Genomic DNA, 27,810 nt, shown 5'->3' with positions numbered 1-27,810 from the left:
GGCTGCTGTATACACGGCAGCATCTTGGACCTTACCTAAAAATGAGCTTCAGCATCTTGGACCTTACCTAAAAATGTATTAGAATGTGATCTTTAGTGGGATCGAGGCAGAGGCAAGGCTGCTGTAAATACGTCAGCATCTTGGACCTTACCTAAAAATGAGCTTCAGCATCTTGGACTTTACCTAAAAGTGAGTCAGAATGTGATACCTTGGTGGGATTAAGACAGGCCTCGTCCATAATAGCAATGATGCCCTGATGCGGTGCATCCACCAGCTCACATATCACTCTGTTGTTGAAATACTTGATCGGCGTCCATTGGATACCCTCGCGGGCATACTCCTCCTGTTCCTGCTTCAGCACCAGTTCTAAAAATAAAAATATATCTATAAATAAAGGCAGATTTGTACTTGGTTCAGCTACACTCTGAGTAATAATAATATCTGAGGACAATTCACACTCTAAGCGCAATCAAGTCCGAATTTAAGCAGAGCTTTTGTTATGGATACTAGACAACTAATACAGATATGTTTTGTAATTACATTAAGAATAGAATAGAATAGAAAATCATTTAATCAAATAAACTTGTGTTCGAGCGCTAACGAAGATGAGCTATTGACAGCCGCTAGGCCGGGACACCTTTCACTTTGCCTTGCGCCTACGACGTCACCGCACGCGTACCTTATTAATTAGCTAATGTTCCTTGTAATATTATAACTCCTCGTATTAAATATAATAACTTACAGTCCACTACTTATTTTATTTACGAGTTATCAACAAACTGGTCCTTCAGACTGGCCTTAAGTAACCCGCAAGATTATACCAATACCATTGGAATTTCGTTGGAGTTTGAACTTGGGCATTGCAATAAGTGCTACGAGAATACGACGTGTCATCGCTTCTACGGCGCATCGAAGTCGCATTATATAAGGAGAAGAATATATAATAATTATTCCCGAGGCCTTCAAACGACAGTGGTGTAGAAATTCAAGACAACATTACAAATTGATGCATCCTGCCTTCACTTCGAGAAACTTCTATACATATACTGAGGATAATTCTTGTGGATAAGGACAACATCTAGTGAGTCTGTTCCAATTATTTCCTTTCTATATAATCTCCGCATACTTTCGTGCAATTAGTGCTTATTTTTCAATTATTCTTTTTTTTCCTTCTTTCACTACTTCAAAATAAGTCAATAGTCGCCAATACCTATATACATATTTAATATTTAAACGCATCTTGCTTACTTTTATATTATACATATTCGATTGTATTAAGCGTGCGTTTAGATAATATCTCGCATCAATATTCGTAGGTACATTTGGCTAACGATTGCATTATTGCACCGCATGGACTTTGCACTACGCTGCAGCTGACCGTAACTTCACTCGCGGTCAAGGTCGTGCTTATCTATTCAATAGAAATTATTTCTTTTGCTCGTGTTACTACGCAGTTATTATAATTGAATAGAATCTTTACATATTTTATATACATAAATAACTTTTCTTTTTCATTTCGATATTTATTTTTCGATATTAATTTATAATCTTTTCGTTATATTAAGTTAAAACTTATTTAGCAATGGCAAATAACGAAGATTTATTATGTAGAAAACGCAGTGCTATGAAAGCTAAATTAACTAATTTTAATAATTTTATTACTGTACTTCTCAGCTGTGAATCTATTTCGGACCTCCAACGCATTGAGTTGGAAGGCCGTCTAAGTAAATTCGATGCATTGTTTGGTGAATTCGATGAATTACAGTTGGAGATCGAAGTACTTGCGGATAACCCAGAGGGAGCGTATGCAGAGCGAACCAAGTTCGAGGAACGGTATCACTCATTGGCTGCGCAGGCGCGTTTACTACTTGGCACTGGCAATGCAGCCTGCGCCGGTGGTGACGGCGGGTCTGTAGCGGGCTCCTCGAATAAAAACACAGGTCAATCGTTCCAAAATGGCTTTATACGCATGCCGACCATCAATTTACCTCATTATGACGGTAGTTATAATTACTGGCTAGAGTATAGAGAGACATATTTATCGCTTATCCATAATAGTAGCGCGATAGATGACATTAGTAAATTCCACTACCTTCGTGCGTCATTAAAAGGAAGCGCAAAAGAAATAATTAAGAATATTGATTTCAAAGGAGACAATTATCAAATGGCGTGGAGTTTACTATGTGATCGGTATGATAACAGTAGACTTTTAGTGCATAACCACGTGCAGGCACTGTTCAATGTTGATAAGCTGCCAAAAGAATCACATTTGTCGTTACGTTCACTCATAGATAGCATTAATAAAAATATTAGAGCGTTAAAAACATTAAACGAGCCCACGGATTCTTGGGATACGCTTATAGTGTATATGATGTCATGCAAATTAGATCCCATCACTAGTAGGAACTGGGAGGAGTATCGCAATACATTGGATACTGCACCCACTTTATCACAATTTTGTAAATTCATTAGCAACAAAGCAGATTTATTAGAAACATTAGAAAACAATAATCAAAATCATAAAATAATACATAAATTAGATAATAAACAAAAAAGCTTCATAGTTGCCACTAATAATTATAACAATCATAACAATAATCATAACTCAAACCAAATTTCTTACAATAAACCCCCATTAAAATGCCCCCTTTGTTTTAAACACCATCTATTATATACATGTGAATCTTTCAGAAATCTATCTATAGAATCACGAGTTTGTAAAGCAAAGGAACTCAATGTGTGTATGAATTGTTTACGCACAGGTCATATCACATCAAGATGTAGATTATCACGCTGCAAATATTGCAAAGGAAAGCATAATACTCTCTTGCATGTAGATGACCAGACCATGTCTACGTCTATTAATAATTCGATGCCTAGTAGTAGTAGTAGTGTCACCCTTCCTATTGACATTGCCGGTATTTCTTCTACTAATTGTCCAACAGGCAATGTCGCTTTATCTTGTGGCACTATCATACAGAATACTACTTCTTCTATTTTACTGTCCACAGCTATGGTGAAGGTTGTGAGCGATGACGGTGAGAAGTTCGACGCCAGGATCCTACTCGATAATGGTAGCACAGCCAATTTTATTACGCAGACGCTTAGTAACAAGCTGAGATTGCCTCGGCGGAACATTAACTCCACAATAACAGGTATAAATAGCCAAACATCAAATAGTACACAATCTTGTAATCTTACTATTATATCACTTGATGACAATTTTAAAATTAATATTGACTGCTATATTCTGCCTGAAATTACAAAACTGTTACCTCCAACTTCAATTGACAGTCGCAACATTCCTATACCTTCAAATTTACAGTTAGCCGACCCTTCTTTCTATTGTCCGTCACCTATTGACATATTAGTTGGTGCTGAAGTATTTTGGGCGGTTCTCGGTAGTGCATCTATTAAACTAGGTAAAAACCAACCTACATTATATGCATCTAAATTCGGTTGGATAGTTACCGGTCCTGTGATTGTTTCATCAAAGTATTTCTCAACAAAACAATCGCATTATTGTAATCTACAAACTAATGAATTAAACTTAAATTTAAATAAATTCTGGGAGTTGGATTCGGTTCCTTTAAAATATAGTTTATCTCCAGAAGAACGAGCCTGTGAGGAAAGCTTTCGTACTAATACCACTCGAAACAAAGACGGTCGTTTTATGGTAACTTATCCATTGAAAGACAACTGTAACACGTTAGGTAATTCTTATGAAATGGCTAAACGTCGATTTCTTTCCTTAGAACGTCGTTTTCAACGTGATCCTAACTATAAAGAGAAATACGTTCAGTTTATGGCAGAGTACGAGCGCCTGGGACATATGACTGAGATTACTTCACCATTGAAACCGCATTCTAGTAGCAAGATTGAGTATTTTTTGCCGCATCACGGTGTGGTTAGGGAATCCAGTACTACAACTAAACTTCGGGTAGTCTTCGATGCCTCTGCTGCTTCCACATCTGGAATATCATTCAATGATATTCAGATGGTGGGGCCTACTGTCCAGAATGATCTGTTCTCCATTTTACTACGTTTCCGTCAACACAAATATGTAATATCTGGCGACGTAGAAAAAATGTATAGAGCAATTGACATCACTCCCTCCCACCGTTCTTTGCAACAGATAATTTTTAGATCGAATCCCAATGAACCCTTAAAAACATACAGACTTAATACCCTAACTTATGGCACAGCTTCTGCCCCTTACTTAGCCACGAAATGTCTGGTTAGTTTATCACCAGAATCAAGTAATGAAACCGTAAAGACTTCTATTGAACGTGACTTCTATGTCGACGATTATCTAAGCGGTGGTAATTCAATTTCTGAGGTGGTCAAAATGAGTAAGGAAGTAATTTCTATTTTATCTTCTGCAAATTTTCATCTACGAAAATGGCAGTCTAATTCATTACAAATCTTAACTGAAATTTCAGGTATTACAGAGGCTTCAAACAGTCTAGATTTTTTTGAAAAGAGTACTATTTCATGTAAAACGCTAGGTTTGCGTTGGTTATGCGATTCAGATACGTTAGTACTTTCTATCTATATAGATACAAACAAACAAATTACAAAACGCAATATCTTGTCAATTATTAGTCAGATTTTTGATCCGTTAGGTCTAGTCAGTCCGTGTATAGTAGAAGCCAAAATAATTATGCAAAAGCTATGGCTTAGTAAATATGATTGGGATGACATTATATCTGACGAGTTAAAAGGTCTCTGGCTTTCTTTAATAACTACCCTTCCTTGTCTAAATAACTTAAAAATACCTAGATGGGTATTATGTGACAATTATGTATGTAACGAAATACATGTTTTTACAGACGCGTCTGAGGCGGCATATGGTGCATGCATTTATATTCGTTCTACAGATAATAAAGGATTAGTTAAAGTCCAACTTCTAGTGTCAAAAAGTCGAGTGGCACCGGTTAAGCCCACTACAATACCACGTCTTGAGCTCTGTGGCGCCCTCTTAGGAACAAGATTGTGTACTAAAGTGATGAGTTCTCTTACTTTACCTATTAGTCATTGTCGGTTCTGGTGCGATTCGACAATAGTGTTGAGTTGGTTATCTATGGCAGCTAATACATTAAAACCCTTTGTACGCAATCGTGTACATGAAATACAGGAAAGTACAGCAGGGCATACGTGGAGTTATGTTCCGTCCACGGATAATCCGGCGGATTTTGTTTCTCGCGGGCTGAAGGCTGACCTAATCAGCAACTGTTCTTTATGGTGGTCAGGGCCGGAGTTTTTATTGTTAAATAAAAATGATTGGCCAAAAATGCCCAATCAAACTGTGAAACAAGATCCACCTGATGTAGTGTCATCGCATCGCTTTACATCACTCGACCTTACATCAAATCCTCATTCACATGTATTAATAAAATCACAATATAATAATCAGTCATTATTTAAAACACTAATTCATAAATTTTCAAATTTTCATCGTTTGCATAGAGTAGTTGCTTATATACTAAGATTTGCTAACAATTTAAAAAGTAAAAACAATAAGTTGCATGGTTTTCTTACTAGTAAAGAACTTACTGATTCATTACAGCTTATTACAATCCATGCCCAAAAGGATATGTTTCCAATAGAACTTAGTTTACTTTCATCAAAAAAATCATTACCACGTAAAAATAGACTTGCATCTCTAAGTCTATTTGTAGATAATAATGGTATTATTCGCGTAGGCGGCAGACTAGACAATTCTCCCTACGACTATAATATAAAACATCCCATATTATTGTGTGCAAAACATCATTTCACTAAATTAATATTTATTAAATACCATAAAGAATTGTTACATGCTGGTCCCCAGCTTCTTTTAGCTAATATTCGACATACATATTGGCCTCTAGGAGGCAGAAATCTTTCTAAATTAGTAGTCAGGAATTGCATAAAATGCTTCAAAAATAAATGTTTAACAATACAACCTATTATGGGACAGTTACCGACATCAAGAACAAAATTAGAGTTTCCATTTTTACATTGCAGTGTCGACTATGCTGGGCCAGTGTTTATAGCTGACCGGAAAGGGCGAGGTTGCAAGCTTATAAAGTCATACCTGTGTATTTTTGTGTGTCTTGCAGTCAAAGCCGTGCACATCGAGCTCGTTACAGACCTATCTAAAGAAGGGTATATGTCTGCTTTAAACCGTTTTGTGGCTCGTCGAGGTAAACCTCAAAGTATCTTGTCTGACAACGGTACTAACTTTGTCGGCGCCTGCAACGAGCTACAAACGTTTTTACAGAAATCTGATATTTCATACGAGGTCACCCAACAAGGTATTGAGTTTGCATTCGCTCCTCCCTATTCACCACACTTCAATGGTATCGCTGAGGCAGCAGTCCGTTCCACCAAACATCATTTAAGGCGATTACTGCAAGTAGCTCATTTTACGTATGAGGAGATGGCAACATGTTTGACTCAAATTGAGGCAGTTTTAAACTCACGTCCATTAACCCCTATTTCCTCTGATCCTTTAGATTTAACAGCCCTAACTCCTTCACATTTTTTAATTGGACGACCACTAATGTCGGTTCCACATCCACAAGTAATTGACATCAAAATTGAGCGTCTGGAACGCTATCACAGGGTGCAGCACATAAAACAACATTTCTGGCAAAGATTTCACCTCGAGTATATTTCTCTACTCCAACAGAAAACCAAGTGGACGTCTTCAACTGGCCAGCTGTCTGCTGGAACACTCGTCCTAGTAAAGGATAGAGGACAACCGCCGCTACTGTGGCTCCTGGGGCGCATCACTAAAGTTTTCCCTGGCATCGACGGGGCCGCACGCGTGGCCGAACTGAAGACCAAGAAGGGAACAATTTTGAGGGTTTTCAACAACCTCTACCCTCTTCCTGTTTCTTGAATACTTCAACCCGAGGAGGATGTTCGAGCGCTAACGAAGATGAGCTATTGACAGCCGCTAGGCCGGGACACCTTTCACTTTGCCTTGCGCCTACGACGTCACCGCACGCGTACCTTATTAATTAGCTAATGTTCCTTGTAATATTATAACTCCTCGTATTAAATATAATAACTTACAGTCCACTACTTATTTTATTTACGAGTTATCAACACTTACATTGAAGCATTTTTGAATAGTCATTACATTTTTTAATCTACCGCTCATTCGGAAAGCTGTCTCATCACAAGAAGAACAAGCAAAACTTGCGTGTTGCTCTTTTAAATAATTTTATTATTACTTTACACATTACATTCATAATATACATAAAAAATACCCAGACTGATAAAAACCATCATACTTATGAATAAAAATTCTTCTGCTAGGAATCGAACAGCGACTAAAAGTGAAGCGGTGTGTACAATTCCATAAAAAAAATATGTTTACCAATAATATATAAGTTACCACATATAATAAACTTGCAGTTTATTTATAAGAAGAATGATTTATTGCTTCCAATTAAATTACATGTAAGAAATTCATTTAAAACATACTTAATTTAAGGCGGCAAAAGGACCGGGTCCTTTTTCTTCCTTCCAAGTCTTCCTTCAGCGTATGCGGATGTCCTGGTATCATTAAAGTTACATAAAAAAAAATATCTCACCAATAAACAGTTGCTGTAGCTTCTCGTTGCAGTAGTTGATGCAGAACTGCTCGAAACTGTTGGTGTCGAAGATCTCGAAGCCGTATATGTCGAGGACACCGATGAGCGTGTTCTTGTATGTCCCGGAGGGCACTTCTATAGCTTTGTTGATCTGTAATAAACCAACGTAGACTGGTTCAAAAAACAAACTTAATACTGACACTTATAGTTAACCAGCTGTGTCCGCGACTTCGTCAGTATGTTATATAATAATAATAATAATAATAATCTCAGGACAATTCACACAGCGCCATCTAGACCCAAGTTAAGCTAGCTAAAGCTTGTGTTATGGGTACTAGATAACTGATACAAATACATAGATATTTTTATTTTTTTTGTAAATACATACTTAATATACATAGAAAACACCCAGACCGACACAAACAATCATACTCATGAATACAAATGTTTGTGCCGTGCGAGGAATCGAACCCGCGACCATCGGACGTAAAGCGGTGTGTTAGACCGCTAGACCACCGAGGTCGTCAATATCTTGACAGAATGAAGAAAAAATATCCAAAGATAAAGTTTCATCGTTCTAGCTTTCATCCCCTATTTTATTTACTGTAATATTTTTACAAATTTTGAATGTCATATTTATTTATATTTAATCAACAGCTTCAATAATAAGTTTCAACCTTCCAGCTTTAAAAATGACAATGTTTCCACACAAACGTATCATCGTCCCTTTCAACCCCTTACAACCCTTTTTTCACATTAAAAAGTAGCCTATGTCCTTCGTCAGGATCTAGACTGTGTACCAAATTTCATTCAAATCGATTCAGTAGTTTTGACGCGAAATCGAGACAGACAGACAGAGTTACTTTTGTTGACAGCCTCGGTGGTCTAGTGGTTTAGCACACCGCTTTACTATCCGATGGTCGTGGGTTCGATTCCTCGCACGGTACAAACATTTGTATTCATGAGTATGATTGTTTGTATCGGTCTGGGTGTTTTCTATGTGTCAGTTGTCTAGTACCCATAACACAAGCTCTGCTTAGCTTGGGACTAGATGGCGCTGTGTCAATTGTCCTGAGACATTATTATTATTATTTTTTTTTTTTATAATATTAGTAAAAATATATTATATACCAGTTTGCATCGCTCCACAATGCCTCTCAAAGGTTGACTGGAAATCCCTCTTTTGGGACAAATACAAACCATCCCGTACAAACTGCTCGTACCTGTTAAACACGTTGCGTCCAGAAATTTATTGGGTGACTAAACTCCAAGAAACCTTTGCTAGCTAATTTATATTTCATTCCACTTTCATTCGTTATTATTTTGTTTTAATATCTACGTTTTTCGTCTTGGTTCTTATATACTGACCTGCTGCACGATCCAGGTGAAGAGCCTGTCGTAGGTGGCCTTGATGAGGGCCAGCCGGGTGTAGTTGGCGTCTGAGAGCGAGTGCTCCTTGCTGACGAGGTCCCCGCCGGCGGCCAGCACGCGGCCCGCCATGCATCCGCGCAGCGCCGCCTCCGTGACCCACAGCGCGGACACGCACGGACCCACCGGACCCCCAATCTTGAGCTGACCCTCGGGGGTCTCTGTGAATACCAACTCGCCCTGCAAAGTTAAAGTAGCAATCATTATTTTGACGACCTCGCTGGTCTAGTGCTTTAGCACGCCTGTCTTACTTCTGATGGCCGCAGATTAGATTCCCCGTAACATTTGTATTCCTAAATATGATTGTTCGTATCGATTTGAGGATGTCTTTACCAAAAAAAGTATCTCTATGTATATGATAAGACAAAATCCTTTTATTTGTGTTTCCAGTTACATAAAAAGCATGGACAATAAAATATTATGATCCATGGTTTGTCAAATCCGACTCGAAGGACCATAAAGACATGAATCTGCTGTGATACATAGTCCAGATACTATGATAATGCTTGATGTATAAATGATAAATTTCGGACTGCTTGCTAAATAACTTTGTTTATTGTTGATATAAATACAAGATGCTTGAATGTGGACTAAAGACGAAGCTTGAATGTGGACCAAGTTATATTTTTGGTTGTAATATGGATATAGAACGGTATAAAATGCTGATGGCTGTAGGGTGACAGACCGTGCACTGAAATAAAATTAGCTGTTTACCAATAAGCTGGCATACAAGCAACCGCGACGTTACTACACACAGCCCCATTAATAAATCATGCGTAACAATAAGTCTGAATTATTGTGCAAATGTTATTTACATTACACCATTGTACTTTTGAATAAATGAAGCGACAGACATCTTTTAACACGACAGACATTTTTTATGCTGACTGTCCAAAAATGTAGTAATCAAGTTCAACAAAAAACGTAACCAATAGCTCTAATTCTGATACAGATTCAGTAAAAAATGTAAGCAATATCTATAAATGTTGAATTAACATTCATTTTTAATAAGATTTGAAAAAGAATTACCAAATAGCACGAATTTCAAAATACATACATACATATAATATATTTATATGAGCCACAAAATAATACAGTCATAGTCAGTCAGATCAGACTAATTCCTAAAAGCACTACCCGTTCATAAGTACCACCAATGAAACATGCAGCTTGAGTTTAACTATTATTTTAGGGACCTGAAGGTCCCGCTATACTGTTATGGATTTTGACGCTGTCGTAACGTGGATAGATAAAACTTTATTTAATTGTAGGTTGCCTTGATTGTGGTCACCTTGGGCTTAACTACATTTTAGGGACCCAAAGGTCCCTCCATAGGTAGACGCTGTTATAAGGTGGGTAGATAAAACTTTATTTATTCCTAGCTTGCCTTGAATGTGGTACAATGGTGTAGGTTGGCTTTAAAATAGTCTCACACATTTAGTCATCACATGCAATAGTTAATTATAACAGTCTAAATATTTATTTACTGAATTTCTATGCATAAACATAAAGTGTACATGTGGCGGACTTAACACTGCGTCATTATCTACCAAGCAACTATGATTGGTGCAGAGAAAGATTGTGTTGGCTGTGCATTAATATAATGTAAATGGCTATTTATGTCTTTTATACATTTATATTTTTATCATGTATTGAAATATATATATATATATATATATATATTGATTTGCGGTGACGATGCTCCGCAGTGGTGGATAGGAAATGAATTTTACTTTATTATTATTATTATTTATTTGTTTGTTACTATGTTGTTCTTTTACTTATTTATTTATTATCTTATATAATAATTTAAATGCAGCTGTCGGCATCGTTTTTTCTTGTGTTGAGATGTGTGATGTAATAAATGTTATTCCATTCTATATTTTTATTTCTCTATGTACATAACGACCTGCAAATGTACTTAAAATGTTAACAATATGTAGTAAGGAACTGGCTTTCGTGGCGCAGGGTAACCTACATCGAAAGTCAGGGCTAACTGTATTGAATTGTACTGTATATTTATAAATAAAGATAATTATTATTATAATCTTTATATATATATATATGTATATATAAACTAAATTTATTATAAAACTACATATAAATTTAGATTTGACCTACTATAATCCTGGATAAAACTTACCAGCAGTATAACCCCGGCGACTATGCTCCATATGTCGGCGATGACAGCAGGCGAGAAGCCGAGCGATTTGAAGGCGCTGTTCGTGACGGAACACAACTTGGAGTCCTGCGCGGTGCTCCGCTCGCTGCCCAGTATTTTGTACGTGCCACTCGAGTTCAGGCCGAACTTTTTCGTTTGCGCGTTGTTTGAGCTGAGTAACTGTAAATTAAATACTAAATACATTTCTGACAGAATAAGGAATGTGTTATATACGAGGAAGTTTGAAGAAAACACCCAGACCGACACAAACAATCTCATGACTACAAATGTTGTGCCGTGCGGGGAATAGAACCCGTGACCATCGGAAGTAAAGGTGCGCCAGTTATTAACAAGTTGCGAGGTAACAGATTGAGCTGGGCATATCATGTGGAGGAACGAGGATCATGTCTTAAGAAAAGTGTATAATATGAAAGCGGATGGATGTAAAGGGAGAGGACGCCCTAAAAAAAGGTGAATGGATTGTGCGGAAGATGATATGAATAAAAGAAGAGTTTTTTCAGATATGACTACCGATAGAGATCAGTGGAAGATAATGACACACTGCGCCGACCGCAAATAATGGGATAAAGGCAAGGCAATGATAATGATTTCTGACAGCCTCGGTGGTTTAGCGTTTTAGCACATAGCCTTACATCCGATGATCGCAGGTTCAATTTCTCGCACGGTACAAACATTTGTATTTATGAATGTGATTGTTTCTATCGGTCTGGATGTATTCTATATGTATTATGTATGTATTAAAAATGTATTTATAACAGTAGTATAGTACCTATAATGTAAGCTCTGCTTAGCTTGGAACTAGATGGCGCATCGTGTATTATCCTGAGATATTTTCTTTAAATTATCCAACATTGCAAACAAGTTGATTATCCACCTAACTTTGTGATAGGGGATGATTAGTAATAGGTGAGAGGGGATGGCTAGTAATAGACGCTGGTATACTCGTTGCGGCTAATTCCTGGCTAATACAAAAAATAGCTCCGTAAGCGCATTAACGCAGTCGGGAACACGATTTCAGTGTCATTTATATAAAATACATATCTCAGTATTTTATAATAACATTTTATTCACAGATCTCGAACGCCGTCGTGGTATAAAGTTAGTTGTCTACATATGTAATAGAAATAGAAATAATTTTTATTCAAATAAACTTAATAAATATACTTTTGAATAGTCCCATTTTTTTTTATTCTACCGCTTATTCGGAATGCAGACTTATCACAAGAAGAACGAGCAAGAAACTTGTGTGAAGCTCTTTTAAATAAATATTGATTTACTTATATTTAATTAACAACAAGGATTAGGCATGCAACCATCAATATAGAAATCGCTACGCACTTAATCTCTGTTCAAATATATTGCTCTGATATATTTATCATTATATATCTCTCAATTTACATATCTTTTTAAATAATAGCCTATTAGCTGTGCCCGCGATTTCAACCGCTTTTAATTTCAATATAAGATATAGCCTGTGTTATTCTGATGTATAAGCTATATTACTGTAAAGTTGCATCAAAATCCGTTCAATAGTTTTTGCGTGAAAGAGTAACAAACATTCATACTTATAAACTTTTGAGTTTATAATATTAATAAGTTTGACGTCATTTATAGCGTAAGTAGAAACGAATAAAGTAAAGTAATTAATAAAGTAAAGTAACAAATAAAGTAAAACCGAAGTAAGTATAGAATAAAGACGCTATATCGGGACGTTTTGCTGGAACAACTCTATTTGATAGCCAATAATATAACATAATAATGTGGTCAGGTAATGTATCATATTAAATAAGCGATGAAACGAATCATTAATCATAATAAACTCGCTCGTAAACGCACATTACACAGATTACTTTGAGAAAATGAGAGTGTTGTGACTTAGTGGTTTAATACACCACTTTGACTTCAAAGGTTATCAGTTCAAATCTGGTATACACCAAAAACTGTGTCAATTTACATTTTTCAATCACTCTCTGATGCAGAAACGTGGTGTGTTTGCCATTTGCTATTTTAAATCATTTGACGGTCTCGGTGGTCTAGCGGTTTAAGATGCTGCCTTACTTCCGATGGTTGCGGGTTCGATTCCTCTCACGGTACAAATACAAGCGTAAACCGTTAGTGCAGGTGGGTTTACCATTCCATTATCATCGATTAAAATAAATAGATTTGCTTATCCTATCTTGGATTACAATTGTGATAGTACATTATTATTAGTTTTAATATAATACACAGCAATAATACATATATCTGGCGCCGGTAGCTTGATAAATTTATCCATACACACATTCTTTGATACGATAGACTATCTCTTTCATTATAAGCAATAACAACCTAAATTTAGGCCAAAAAAAAAACCAAATCAGTCTATGTCCTAACTCCTTATTATATTCTCACTGGATAATAATGGAATGGTGCTCCCGCCAGCGCTGGCGATATACGCTGGCGGGGCACCAGTAGAGGTCAAGCCTATATACCATACCCTTCCCCCACTGGTGCTCCGCTAGTATACCGTTAGCGCTGGCGAGTGCAACTCTCCATTAAAAAATCCTGACCTGATAGAACGAGTGGAAGTTCCTCTCCCCCTGCTGCAGGCTGACCACCCTGCTCTTCTCCAAGAGGTAGATGCTGATGTGACCCCCCACAGGGTCCCCTTTGTAGTCAAAATGTATATCCATATATTTGCCGAACCTCGACGAGTTATCATTCCGATTTGTTTTTGCATTTCCAAATGTCTCCAATATTGAATTTGATTGAATCAATACGTTTTTTACCCTGAAAAGAAAGCACAGATATAATTAGATAAACTATAGACTAGCTTTTACCTGCGACTTCGTCTGCATAATATTGGTTGATGGGGTTAAAAATAGCCTATGACCTTGTTGGTTGATAAAGCAAGTATGGCCAACATTTGAATGACAACAAACATTTATTTATGTAATTAGAATAGGTCACCAAGCTTACGGTCTACCTGATGGTAATTCTACTAATGTTCTAAACGCAAAAGTTTGTAAGTATGCATGTTTGTGACTCAGTCACGCAAAAATTACTAGATTTTGGTGAAACTTTACAGTAATATAGATTATGCATCGGAATAACACATAGGCTATATTTGATATTGAAATTAATGCGGATGAAACCGCAGGCAAAGTTAGTACTACATATTTTATAGCGTTGGTCACACTCCTGTTAAGTAACACCTAAGATATTCACTAAATATGAAATTAATCCTTCTATTTGACGGCGTTGTTAGTCTAGCGGTTTAGCTTATTTCCGACTAGCTACTCGCCCCGGGTTCGCACGGGTGCACATGTATTATATATATAAACGTTCCTCTAGAATCACTCTATCTATTAAAAGTTGCGTAGTTTTAAAGATTTAAGCATACATAGGGACAGATAGCCGCAGCGACTTTGTTTTATACTATATAATGATACTGTCTTGTTTATTGTATATGTGTCACTAGTGAGTGGGTTCGTCTATCTATTATAATAAATAATAATGTGAGGACAATTCACACAGCGCTATCTAGACCCAAGTTAAGCTAACTAAAGCGGGTAACTGCGGGTGTGTTATGGGTACTAGACAACTGATACAAAAACATATATAATTATTTTTCGTAAATACATATTATACATAGAAAACACCCAGACAAACAATCATACTTATGAATACAAATGTTCATACCGTGCGAGGAATCAAACCCGCGACCATCGTATAGTAAAGCGGTATGGTAAACCACTAGACCACCAAGGCTGTCTAAAGAAATTAAAATAGACAAGATATTGCTTCGTTATGTTATCTGTGGTATATATATGTATATGTTTTCTGTTATCGATAGGGACAGACAGCGACAGCGACTTTGTTTTATACTATGTAACGATGATGATAATGAAGGTCGCCGGTTCGATTCTGAATTTTCAGTAAACATATTCCACTAACCTGTCTATGTAATCTCTGTGCACTTGTGTTGTATTCGCCGCTATATACTTCATTATGAACTTGGATGCTTCAGTCTTGCCCGATCCAGACTCGCCCGATATAAGTACGCATGTATCTTTACCCTGAAAAAAAAAAAAAAAACCTTGATAGTCATAAACGGCTAAAATATCAAAAGGAAAACACAGCCGAGAACCAAATTACTTGATTACTAAATTAAATTAATATAGAAAAACATTATTAAAATTATTTGGAATAAAAATTTCAGCTTTTTATTATATGTTTTGAAATTTTAATTTTAAGTTTTTTAACAATTTCCTAATGATTTTTATAGAAAATCTTTATTAAAATTATTTGGAATTTAAATTTCAGTTTCATTTATATGTTTTGAAAACTTGCTGTGTGGTAACAATTTCCTAGTGTTTTTATCAAACAACATAATAAGTTTCTCAAGGTAACAATTCAATTTTATACTATTAAAAATTACGTATGTTACATAGGGGCATAAACTAAACTGAAGAGGAAACGCCACTACACATCCTATGTGGTTGTAGCCCACTCTATAACAACAACAATAACGAAATATCTCCTTTGGAAAGTTTACACTCTTTCCTGAGGAGATAAAAACAATCGCTCCTAAGAATATCCTTCAATTCTTGTCCCTGACGGGTCTAGGCAGCGAACTTTGAAAAGGGCGAGCACAATAGATCTATGTAGGTCGGAGTGCTACAGGTCCATGCACCTGACAATAGCCCAAACAACCAATTAAAACAAATAGGGGCGTAAGAATTTTAGAAAGGCCAAGGTGGGACATGTCACAAAAACGGTTGAGAAACACTCTAGCACCTTATACTTCATAAAACTCATAGCTTCCATGAAGCTACAGCTGCATTTCTTGAATCTCAACAGCGAACATTCAGCACCGTGTTAAGTGTCTATTGTCTTGTTTTACGGAATAGCCCGTTGGCCATTATCAAATGAGTCGTAAAGAGGAGCCGACGATTTTATCACTCTCCACAAAGAGACCACCCAAATACTTCATCTTTAAGACCAGGGACGGATCGAGAATATATGGGGCCCTGGGCTTAATCTACTAAGGGGCCTACGTAATTTTATTACTCAACTAAAAAAATACATCGACCAAAAACAGCGACCAGAAATGAAACCTTATAGGTTTAACATTCTAGATATTTTTTTATATTCTAAATATCGTTTTATTGGGGACTGAGGGCCCTTTTTATCCTTGGGGCCCTGGGCTGCAGCCCAAAAAGCCCTTAGGTAGATCCGCCCCTGTTTAAGACTTTTGACAATACTTTGGAGGGTTGGCATTGTCTTCCGTAATAATTTTATAGTCCCAAATTGGTATTGCAACAGAATTTTGCTTGGTTTCGGCGGCCGCGATGGTCTAGCGGTTTAGTACTCCGTTTTACTTCCGATAGTCGCGGGTTTGATCGATGTGACCAATTTTGGCGGAATATATAAAAATAAGCACGCAAATACGTGAATAATAATGTTCGGATATAAATTTTGATTTAAGTTAACTGGAAAGAAATGAAAAATAGAAAAAAAAAAGGTATGAAATATAGCTTACTAACTACCCACCCCGGCTTCGGGTGTACATGTATAATACATATAAACCTTCCTTTTGAATCACTCTATCTATTAAAAAAACCGCTTCAAAATCCGTTGCGGAGTTTTAAAGATTTAAGCATACATAGGCACGGACAGACAGCGACAGCGACTTTGTTTTATACTATGTAATGATTATGATACATCGGAATAACACATTTATTGAAATTTAACGCGAGTGAAACCTCGGGCACAGCTTGTATAAAATATTTGTAAAAAAATCCTGCATATTTGTTTAACAAATATATCGGAACTATTTCTGTAGAACAGGAAATATCTGCGTTGATTGGTATTTGGTAGTAAAACATTTATATCCTCATGCTTATGGAATCTTTTTACTAATATACTATTTATAGTTAATGAGTAGGAGTTAAATTTTTTATGTTACGACCCTGTATGGGTATTACGACATCATCCCTATTTCTCTTCATTTCTCATTTGATTATTTATTTACAACCACTCAGCACGCTGTTAAGGTTACATGTCCCTTATCCCCTTTCTATACAAAACGTACTACTATAAAAACTTAACAATCTATACATATAAATAAAATTGGACTGTCTGTTGGTTTGAAATAACCGTTTTTTACTACATGCATATGAATATAAATGCGGTACATACACCAAAATAACATTTTTTACAATTTTTGTCTATCTGTCAGTTTGTTCCGGCTAATCTCTGAAATGGCTGGACCGATTTTGACGGGACTTTTATTGGCAGGTAGCTGATGTAATAAGGAGTATCTTAGGTACTTTAATTTTAGAAAAAAAAGTTAAATTCCATGCGGTTGAAGTCACGGGTACAGTTAGTAACAAATAAAACTCGATGAAAAACATATCCCTTACTCCTCTAAACCATACAAAAAGTATTTCTATGATGTTTTTTATAATAACTAATGAAATTCAATGAGTCCATAGGATAATGCAACTAATATAAACATTTCACACTATTCAGATTTTCTATAATTAAGTTTCTTTTAGTATTACACGTAACTGAAAATATAGATTGTCACCAAAACATGAACCTACCTTTAGCTCATTCGTATTAACAATCCAAGACAGTATAAATATTGGAAAAAATATGCAAGTTATTGGAATTATAATGAATTTTCAGAATACCAAAAACTGAACAATCCTAGACAGTATAAAAAAATTAAAATAGATTTACATTTTTTTATTTGCCATGTCAAAACAGGTCACATTTAGCTGGACAGTTATAAAATTATAATTCAACTAGCTTTCCCCTTTAATTTATCCCCTTAGGGGTGGATTTTTACAAACTGTCATCCCATATTTTATCCCCCTGGGGGTAGAATTAATAAAAATCCTTTCTTAGCGGATGCCTACGTCATAACATCTACCTGCATGCCAAATTTCAGCCCGATCCGTCCAGTGGTTTGTAGTATCGTATATCGTATCCGTCCTGTGCGTTGATACATCACTATGTCAGTCACCTTTGAGTTTGTATATATATATATATATATATATATAGAAGAAGATAGATAGTAAACATTAACATTAATCATTAACATAAATTTAAATTAGTTTTTGACAAATTCTTTTATGTGATAAAATGGATTATTTTCAAAAAATTACTTCATACTTCTTCTAAATTTTAAAACTGGTAAATCGTCTACTACTTTTGACAATTTACTGTACATTATTATCTTCAATAACTGTCCCTGCTTAATACATTTTGCTAGTATTTTTTGGAATGACAAGTTTGTTTATATTTCATGCATTATAATTATGTATATGTATATGCAAAACAAATATAGGAATGTGTATGGTTATAAGGGCAGAGGAAGGCCGAAAAAGAGATGGATGGACTGTGTGAAAGATGATATGGTAAGAAAGGAAGTAAAATAACGAGATGACTGCGAACAGGGATGAATGGAAGAGAAAAACATATTACGCCGACCACAAATAAATGGGATAAGGAAGAAACAGCGGTAGATTAAAAAAATGCTTGTATGTAAGTTTATTTGAATAAATGATTTTCTATTCCTAAATAAATGGGATAAGGAAGAAGCAGATGAAGTATATGCAAAACTTTGGATTGAAAATGTATTTTCCGAAAGTAAAAACACCTTTATATTTACTGTAATCATAGAGTAATCTGAGTAGAGCGGAACATAATATTTTCGGCAAAATTTTACTTATATTTTTTTAATTTTATAAGGTTGTAAGTATAGCTATCTCGCTTGGGCGAGGAGAGACGCAAGCTCTCTGAATAGAGATAGAACGAATACTGAAAAATTTAGTGCGGAACATAAATATTTTCGCCAAAATTTTAATTGTATAAGGTTGTAAGTATAGCTATCTTGCTTGGGCGAGGAGATACGCAAGCTCTCTGAGTAGAGACAGAACGAATACTGAGTAATACCTATATTGTAATTTTATAGCGTGGACTCCTCTTAAGGGTAAATTAAATTAATTCAATCCGAAACCGTATTTTTAGCCGTAAAAGAATCCCATGACGGTTTTACGATCGTCCTTTGGTTAAAACACCGACAGACAATAGATTTTATTTAATGACATGTATTTTTATCCCCTATATGTAACTAGTTACACGTCCCGACTTTACACGTGTGCAATTTCCCAATGAAGTAAATGTATATTAGAAACGTTAGAAGGAAATAGAAATAGAAATAATCTTTAGTCAAATAAACTCGATACAAGCATTATTGTATCGAGTTTATTTGAATAAAGATTATACTATTGAATAGTCATATTTTTGATTCTACCACTCATTCGGAACGCAGATGCATCACAAGAGACTTGTCTGTTGCTCTTTTGAATAGATGTTTTTTTTATATAAATAAATCCTATCTTTCAAATTGGATCAAATTGCACACAATGTGCAAATCAAATTTGCAATCGGTTCAGTGGTTTAGGAGTCCATCGCGGACAAACAACGTGACACGTAATTTTTATATATAAAGATACGGATGGTTTTTCTTTGGAGCTAAGGTGAACTTCATCTAAGTACTCGCCTGTTGACGTAACACCCTCTGGCAGGCATCAGCCACCGCGAACACATGGGGCGAGACTTCGAACATCTCCCGCCCCCTGTACTGTGCCATGTGCTGCGGTCCATAGATGTCCAGCGATTTGTATGGGTTTACAGACACCAGCACCTCGCCAATGTATGTGTAGATTTTGTTGCTTTTGAATCTGTTGGCAAAGGAAATGACGTCAGACATATTGTACAAACACAGAATCTTTCAATAAGAATAACTCAGGATAAATTACACAGCGCTATCTAGTTCCACACTATGCAGAGTTTGTGCTGTGTATACTAAACAACTGATAAATTACTTAAATACATTTTTGCATACATAATACACATAGAAAAGAGACCAATACTATCATAATCATGATTACGAATATAGTGGGAAGATTGAAACCCGCTACTACTGGAGGAAAGGGGTATTGCGAGCGTAACAGTAATATCGCGAGTAAACAGGGTATCGTGAGCGTAACGGGTGTATGGCGAGTGTAACAGGGGCATCGCGAGCGTATCAAGGGTATCGCGAGCGTAACGGGTGTATGGCGAGTGTAACAGGGGCAGCTAGAGCGTAACAGGGGTATCGCGAGCGTAACAGTAATATCGCGAGTAAACAGGGTATCGCGAGCGTAACAGGGGCATCGCGAGCGTAACAAGGGTATCGCGAGCGTAACGAATATATGGCGAGTGTAACAGGTACATATATCGCGAGTAAACAGGGTATCGCGAGCGTAACAGTGGCATCGCGAGAGTAACAGTGGTATCGCGAGCGTAACTGGGGTATCGCGAGCGTAACGAATGTATGGCGAGTGTAACAGGTACATATATCGCGAGTAAACAGGGTATCGCTAACGTAACAGTGGCATCGCGAGCGTAACAGGGGTATCGCGTGAGCGTAACAGAGGTATCGCGAGAGTAACAGTAGTCTCGGGGCTTTACAATGTATTTTATGATATCTGAGTCTATAGCGATAATTACCATTTAGGTACCATCCATCTAGACAATTAATTTGTCATTACAATGTAACAAAATATATTTTCAAATCTGGAGTACTGAGTTAACAACATAAAAAGAATACAAGCGAATTGAGACTCTTGTTTTTTTGAAGTCTATTTAAATATAAAATTTTAAAGGCTATATCTTCGTCCTCTGTCTATCGGTTGAAAAGGCTGCCAAAACAGCAGCGTGCAGTAACAATGATGTCATACTACAAATGCATAGACAAACAAACACGTAACACTTAGATCAGTGGTTAGAATACTCGGCGTGTCGCGCGTGACTAACAATGAACAAATGCATACGATTACGTCACTGAAAAATCATCATTGCCGAGCCTTTATCCCATTATTTGCGGTCGGCGCAGTGTGTCATTCTCTTCCACTGATCTCTAACGGTCGTCATATCTGAGCTTACTCTCAGACACCAGCTCCTCACAGCAAATCGATTCAAATAATAAATTTAAGTAATTTAAAATTATAAGTTATATATAAACATTCCTCTTGATTCACTCTATCTATTGCTGACAACTGAATACAGATAATGATCTGTTAGAAGATATTTTAAACGAACAGTCTTCATCTTATCTTAAATAAATAAATAAAAATAAAAATAAATAAATCTTATACTATGTAAAGACATATTTATTTTAGAAATTTAACTAATTAATTATCATCATTATATAGTATTAAACAAAGTCGCTGTCGCTGTCTGTACCTATGTATGCTTAAATCTTTAAAACTACGCAACGGATTTTGAAGCGATTATTTTTAATAGATAGAGGAAGGTTTATATATATAAAACATGTACACCCGTGCGAAGCCGGGACGAGTAGCTAGTAATTTATGTATGTAATATTTTTTTATTTATAATATGCTTTATAATTATAAATTAACAATTTACAACTACTGCTCCTGCGAGCGTTATTGTTATACAGTCTTGTATTTATCTATTATTCTATTTCATTACATAAAAAAATATAACGTTTGACCGCGTGTCTGTGACTACACTAAAACAGATTTGGAGCATCAGTCAATTCTCAGTCAGTCACGGCTCATTACGCGAGCCGTCCGTACAATCAATCTATTAGAACGGTTGTCAATCTATTCACTTAACACTGATTACCTTTTTGTATGGTGAGAGAGATAAAAAAACTGATGGGCTTTTAGAAGTTAATCAACAATATAAATGTATACACATAAATATTGAAGTGTCTGGTTGTAATTTCAAATTAACTGTTTTTCAAATGTAAATAATTTTTTTCAAATTTCAAATCTAAATGTAAAAAAATTTACTTGACTCTTGCTAATCTCTGAAACGGTTGGACTGATTTTAATGTGACCATCACTCGCAGATAGCTAATTTAATAAAGAGTAACTTTGACAACTATTATTTAGAAAATTAATATAATTTCATAAAAGAATTGTAATACAAAACAAAACTAGAATAAAAAAAAACAAATCTATACTAAAAAGACAACCAATATCAACGTTTCACAGATTTACTTTAAACAAGTTCGTTTGAGATTTACACGTAACTGTAAAACTTTATTTTCACCAATAATTACACCTATTTTTAGATCAAGCGTATGAACAATCAAAGGTCTAAAACTTTTTAAAATCTATGTAAGACATTTGAATTATAATTTTATTCTCTATATTGTACAAAATCACGTGTACAAAAGGCGAACTTAATACCGAAGAATTAAGAAGCCTTAAGTATTTAGTGCTGTACTTCGACTGTACTAGATCTTAGACCCTATAGGTAAATGAAACCCAAGAATAGTACTGAACTGTGTATATTCCGTAGTAAAAATATTTCCATTCTCTTTCTCTCTCCGATTACACACTCTTTTCGGACTACTCTAATGCTGTTGGCCGCAGCTGGCCTTCTGCTTCACCGGACTATAGGGGAGAGAGATGCAGATGGCATTCCAAACCAAAGGAAGGGCTTATGGAGCGGCTGAAGGCCAACCTCCTTGCCTGACGGATACGACATAGGGCACCACTACGGGGTTCGAACCTCGGGCTCAAGCCGTCGTAATATCGATTCCCCGTTTGAATTGGACGGGGGATCGATCGAAGGGGTTCCGATTACATTTTTTTTTTGGACTACTCTAATGCTGTGGGCCGTAGCTGGCCTTTACAGCTTCACCGGACGTTATGGGGCGAGTGCAGATGGCACTCCAAACCCGCGGAAGGAGTTATGGAGCGGCTGAAGGCCAACTCCTGCCTGACGAATACGACTTTAGTCTGAGGGCACCACTAGGGGTTCGAACCTCGGTTCAGGCCATCGTAGTTTCGATCCCCGTTTGTATTGGACGGGGATCGATCGGAGGGGCGTCCGGGGGCGCCGGTGTGCGCGCAGGCGCCCGGTTGAATACGCGATATTGAGTGTTTGAGGTCGTCGTTTTCGCCGGTGAGGACGGTGTCGTGTGTGTGTAAAAGTGTGGTCAGGGTGGAACGGATTTCCGATTACGAAAGGTACTATATCTTAAGACATAATGCAAAAAGATCTTGCCACCGCGATATAGAAATTGTACATATTTGACACAGCGACATCTTGTTCACATTTTGGAACTATTGTGTACTTACTATAAGTAACAATTACATATAGATATATATATCCTTTAATAATAGAGTAAGCCGATAGAAGCATTTCTTTAATAAAATGTTTAACAACATATGTTTACAACACTAATAAAACCAAATTTACATACTTTTCCTTTCAAAACCACAACTCTTTCTATTCACTCTAACAAAGATTATTTACATTATGCAGTTTGTTATTCTACATATCTACACATTGTTTTGAAAACGAAAGCACCATCCGTACTACTAATTAGTGAATAATTTATTCAATTTAGTCATAATGCAATTGTAATTTTATACAATTCCACGGTAATAATTGTCATCAATCCACACTGCCGTCGTCATGTGGATTGTAATTGAGATTACAATTGTAATTAGCCAGGTCATCGATTACAATAGCCGGCAAATGAGACCTTGTGCATAATTAGGTGATATAACGTCGGAGCGTCTACTATTTTAATTTGATATTGAAATGATTATTCTTGCCTATCTATACTAATATTATTCTTGCGTATCTGTACTGATATTATTCTTGCGTATCCGTACTGATATTATTCTTGCATATATCATTACATAGTATAAAACAAAGTCGCTGTCGCTGTCTGTCCGTCTCTATGTATGCTTAAATCTTTAAAACTACGCGACGGTTTTTGAAGCGGTTTTTTTAAATAGATAGATCGTAGAGGAAGGTTTATATGTATAATACATGTACACCCGTGCGAAGCCGGGGCGAGTAACTATTATCTGATATTATAAAGCTAAATAGTTTGTGTTTGGTTGGATGCGCTATCCTAAGGAACTCTCGAATTGAAAAATTCTTTTAGTTTTAGATAGCCCATTTATAGTAGAATACAATAAGCTATATAACATCACGCTACGACCAGTACGAGTGGAGCATCAATGAAAAATGTATCGACGCGACGCAGGCATAGTTGCGCGGGTTATTTAGTATTATATTTATTTCCAGCAGCTTAGAAACTGCTCTAGTGACTTGATCGCATTTGGACTAAAATGGTCTACATGATTTGTACAAACGTCCGGGAATACTTTCTAGAGGACTGGGATTGTTAGTAATCACGATTCCATTGTTAGCTATGGCACCTAATCCGATATCATAAATTCCTAGTGAAATTGTTACAATATATTAACTAACCTGATCTTATCATCCACTAGTGCCCCGCCCGTTAGTGCATGTGGGTGCACCATTCCATTGTCATCCATAAAAAATGCTTTCTAGATCGTCTCGTGTGCAGCTGAAGTAGCAGCCCTACTTTGGTGTCTTAACTTATAATATATATTTGAATCCAATCCAATTTTATACTCTACTTTTTTTGTAAATTATTAAGGTACCTATCTACTTGAATTTTTGCAATTGAATCATCACCTGCTTCTCCCTTATCATTCATTTGGATTTGCTATTGAATATTAGCAAAACAAAAAATCTCTAAACTCGACAAGATAACGTTAGCTTAGTAACGATCAAACAATATTCCCTAGCCACAATGACAAAGTCGCCTCGTATCATCTTGATGTCGAAATTTATTATTTAGTGGAACAAGAAACAACAGTTGGTTACGGTGCCGTGGTTTATGCTTACAACATTGTTGAATATGAGATATATTATATCATATTAGTTGCAAAAGTTTACCTTTTCGAAATAAATTACGTCAATGAAAGAACATTTATATGAACTTAGAAGGCGTCCGCTATACCTTGTATGGATCAGAGTGCTGGCCCGTAAAGGCGACGGGCGATGAAAGACGACTGCATGCAACTGAAATGCGAATATTGAGGTGGATGGAGGTGTTACAAGAATGGATAAGATAAAGAATGAATACATTAGAGGAAGTATGAAAGTGGCGCCGGTGTCGGAGAGGTTGAAGAGTAATCGTCTATCGTGGTATGGACATGTAATGCGTAGGAATGAAGATAATATTTTAAGGAAGGTGTTACATATGAATGTGGATGGTTATAAGGGCAGAGGAAAGCCGAAAAAGAGATGGATGGACTGTGTGAAAGATGATATGGTAAGAAAGGAAGTAAATAACGAGATGACTGCGAACAGGGATGAATGGAAGAGAAAAAGATATTACGCCGACCACAAATAAATGGGATAAGGAAGAAGCAGATGACGTCTGCGTAGGTACCTCAGTCTGACCTATTTCAGACGCTAGTGCTTTGTAAGATGTTTGATTGTATGGTGAGTTTAGACAGTAAAATTGTGCAGATGAAATTGACTTCTAAAAAATAACAACACCTAAATAGATAAAAAAATAAATGTCGTCTTGTCCTCTGGAAAGGAAACGCATGAGCTGTTTCACATAATAACGTGATGTCATAGTGCTGTTCATGTATATAGGCGTTTACCGCTTACGATTAGCTTGTTTATCATTTTAATTACATAAAGAGGTATTAAATAATAATCTCAGGCCAATTCACACAGCGCTATCTAGACCCAAGTAGCTAAAGCTTGTGTTATGGGTACACAACTGATACAAATATATAGACTATTTTTTTTCGGAAAAACATACATATTATATGTAAAAACCCAGATCGATACAAACAATCTACTCATACTCATGAATACAAATGTTTGTGCCGTCCAAGGAATGAACCCTATGGGACACAGTCACCTAGATACATAAAATAGTAATTGCATTTAATAATGTCTAGTAAGACAAATTCAATATTGTCTACTAGGCACTGCTGTATCTAAACTGTGTCACCCCACCTTACATTTTCCTACTTTTATTTAGTATATAAGATCATTATTTCTATGTACATATTGTCAGTTTATCATCATCTGTAATATACATCGTCTCGACCAGCAACATCTTATTATTTACCCGCAACAAACCCCCGACCATTGGAAGTAAGGAGGTTCTGAACCGCTAAACCACCGAAGCCGGTGATTCATATTTAGGGTTGACATGTTTGTGGCACCCTATGAAAGCAGACGATCGCGTGCCTAAATTCATAACCCCACAAAACGCAGGTCGTCGACACTGAACCCCGCCCGCGGCGAAAGCCACTTGGGACAGTCGAAACAGTCGCGAAAACGAGTGGACACGATCGTAAAATTTGATCATAAAAACATGAAACAAAACACCATAAGTCCTTTGAGACTGGCCGTAAGTAACAAATAAAGAAAAAATAAACCTTCACGAATAATCGAGTGTAAACTCCGATAGGGTGGTCGGAGGTACTTCTTATGGATGATAAAAGAATCATGCATCCGCCTGTGCTAACGATTTATGGCGGGCACCAGTGGAGGACCATAAAATGAGTATGAGGTCAGGTCAGATAGCAAATCGTGGCAGATTTACCAGGAATTTACCACGATAGTTTCGAGGGGGAACCGCGTGGAGGTCAACCTGACATTGTACATTACTAACAATCAACAGGCCACATTATTAACAATACGTCTTCTTCCCAGAACCTGTATTTGAAATGATTTGAATGATTGTCAAGAAATGAAATATAAAACTAAATTGTATAAGAACGGAAGTATAAACGTGAAGTATAATATAAAAAATAGAATTAAAATACATTTCTAATTACCCAGTTAAGACAATATTTACTATAATAATGGAGTAAGCCGAGTAGATCGGAATGTAAATATTTACGGAAAATTTCGATTGAAAGTATTGCTATCTCGCTCGCTCGGCGAGGAAACACGCAAGTTCTATGAATAGAGATAGAACCAACTGAGGAATACCCATATCAAAATTGTATGCAAAATTAATATAAGTATTTTTTTTTTATGAATTGCTATTTCGTTTTATTTATCATGCAAATATACATAATTCCTCAATATCAATTTTCTATATAAACAATTACAAAAAACAATCATTGTAATCCAACGCGGCACATCGAGGCAGCGTACCCAAGATACTGGCAGCGTTGCCTCTTTGAATGGCCATACTTAGCCTTTGGGCAAAATAGCTACCAGCTCTCGGGTCACAAGTAATATAAGTAATAATAAGACATTAATATAAAAACTTTTTTTTTCCCTGGATAATTAACACCATATAGTCCCACGGTAAGCAGAGCTTGTGTTATGGGTACCAGACAACTGATATAAATACTTCGATATTTTTTTTGTAAAGAAATATTATTTATTTATTTATATACATAGAAAGGGGAAAGGGGATTGTAATGTGGACTAATGACCCCATTACTAGCAATGCACCATGTTAGATTGACCTCCATGCGGTTCCCCTAGAAACCTAGGTACACACAACAACCTAGGTAGGTTTCCATTTTTTATTACCGCGTGGAGGTCAACCTGACATGGTGCATTGCTAGTAATGGGGTCATTAGTCCACATTACTGTCAATCCCCTTCACCCTGCAATACCTATTAAATTGTGTAGGATAATAGATAAATTAAAAAAAAACTGTATAGTAATTTAAAAAGTTAATTAATTAGCTACAGCGATAATCATACCATA

The 27,810-nt window shown here is 36.4% G+C and overlaps 1 protein-coding gene across 1 annotated transcript in view; it reads right to left on the bottom strand.

The window, feature by feature from the left end:
* The window catches only part of LOC131854364 (unconventional myosin ID-like), a 70,262-nt gene that overhangs the window by 11,203 nt on the left and 31,249 nt on the right, over positions 1–27,810 (bottom strand). The window contains exons 2-8 of the mRNA XM_059205471.1: positions 19,757–19,937; positions 15,136–15,257; positions 13,749–13,968; positions 11,161–11,358; positions 8,958–9,197; positions 7,590–7,740; positions 209–366 (exon numbers count right to left, since the gene is read on the bottom strand). Of these exons, the coding sequence (XP_059061454.1) occupies positions 209–366; positions 7,590–7,740; positions 8,958–9,197; positions 11,161–11,358; positions 13,749–13,968; positions 15,136–15,257; positions 19,757–19,937 (1,270 nt within the window). The remainder of the gene's footprint in view (positions 1–208; positions 367–7,589; positions 7,741–8,957; positions 9,198–11,160; positions 11,359–13,748; positions 13,969–15,135; positions 15,258–19,756; positions 19,938–27,810) is intronic.

The sequence above is a fragment of the Achroia grisella genome, unplaced genomic scaffold, assembly GCF_030625045.1.
Source record: "Achroia grisella isolate CSIRO2021 unplaced genomic scaffold, CSIRO_AGI_Agris_v1 utg980, whole genome shotgun sequence".
Classification (NCBI taxonomy): Eukaryota; Metazoa; Arthropoda; class Insecta; order Lepidoptera; family Pyralidae; genus Achroia; species Achroia grisella.
The sequence above is the reverse complement of the archived record's forward strand: the minus strand, read 5'-3'. Positions and strand labels throughout refer to the sequence as shown.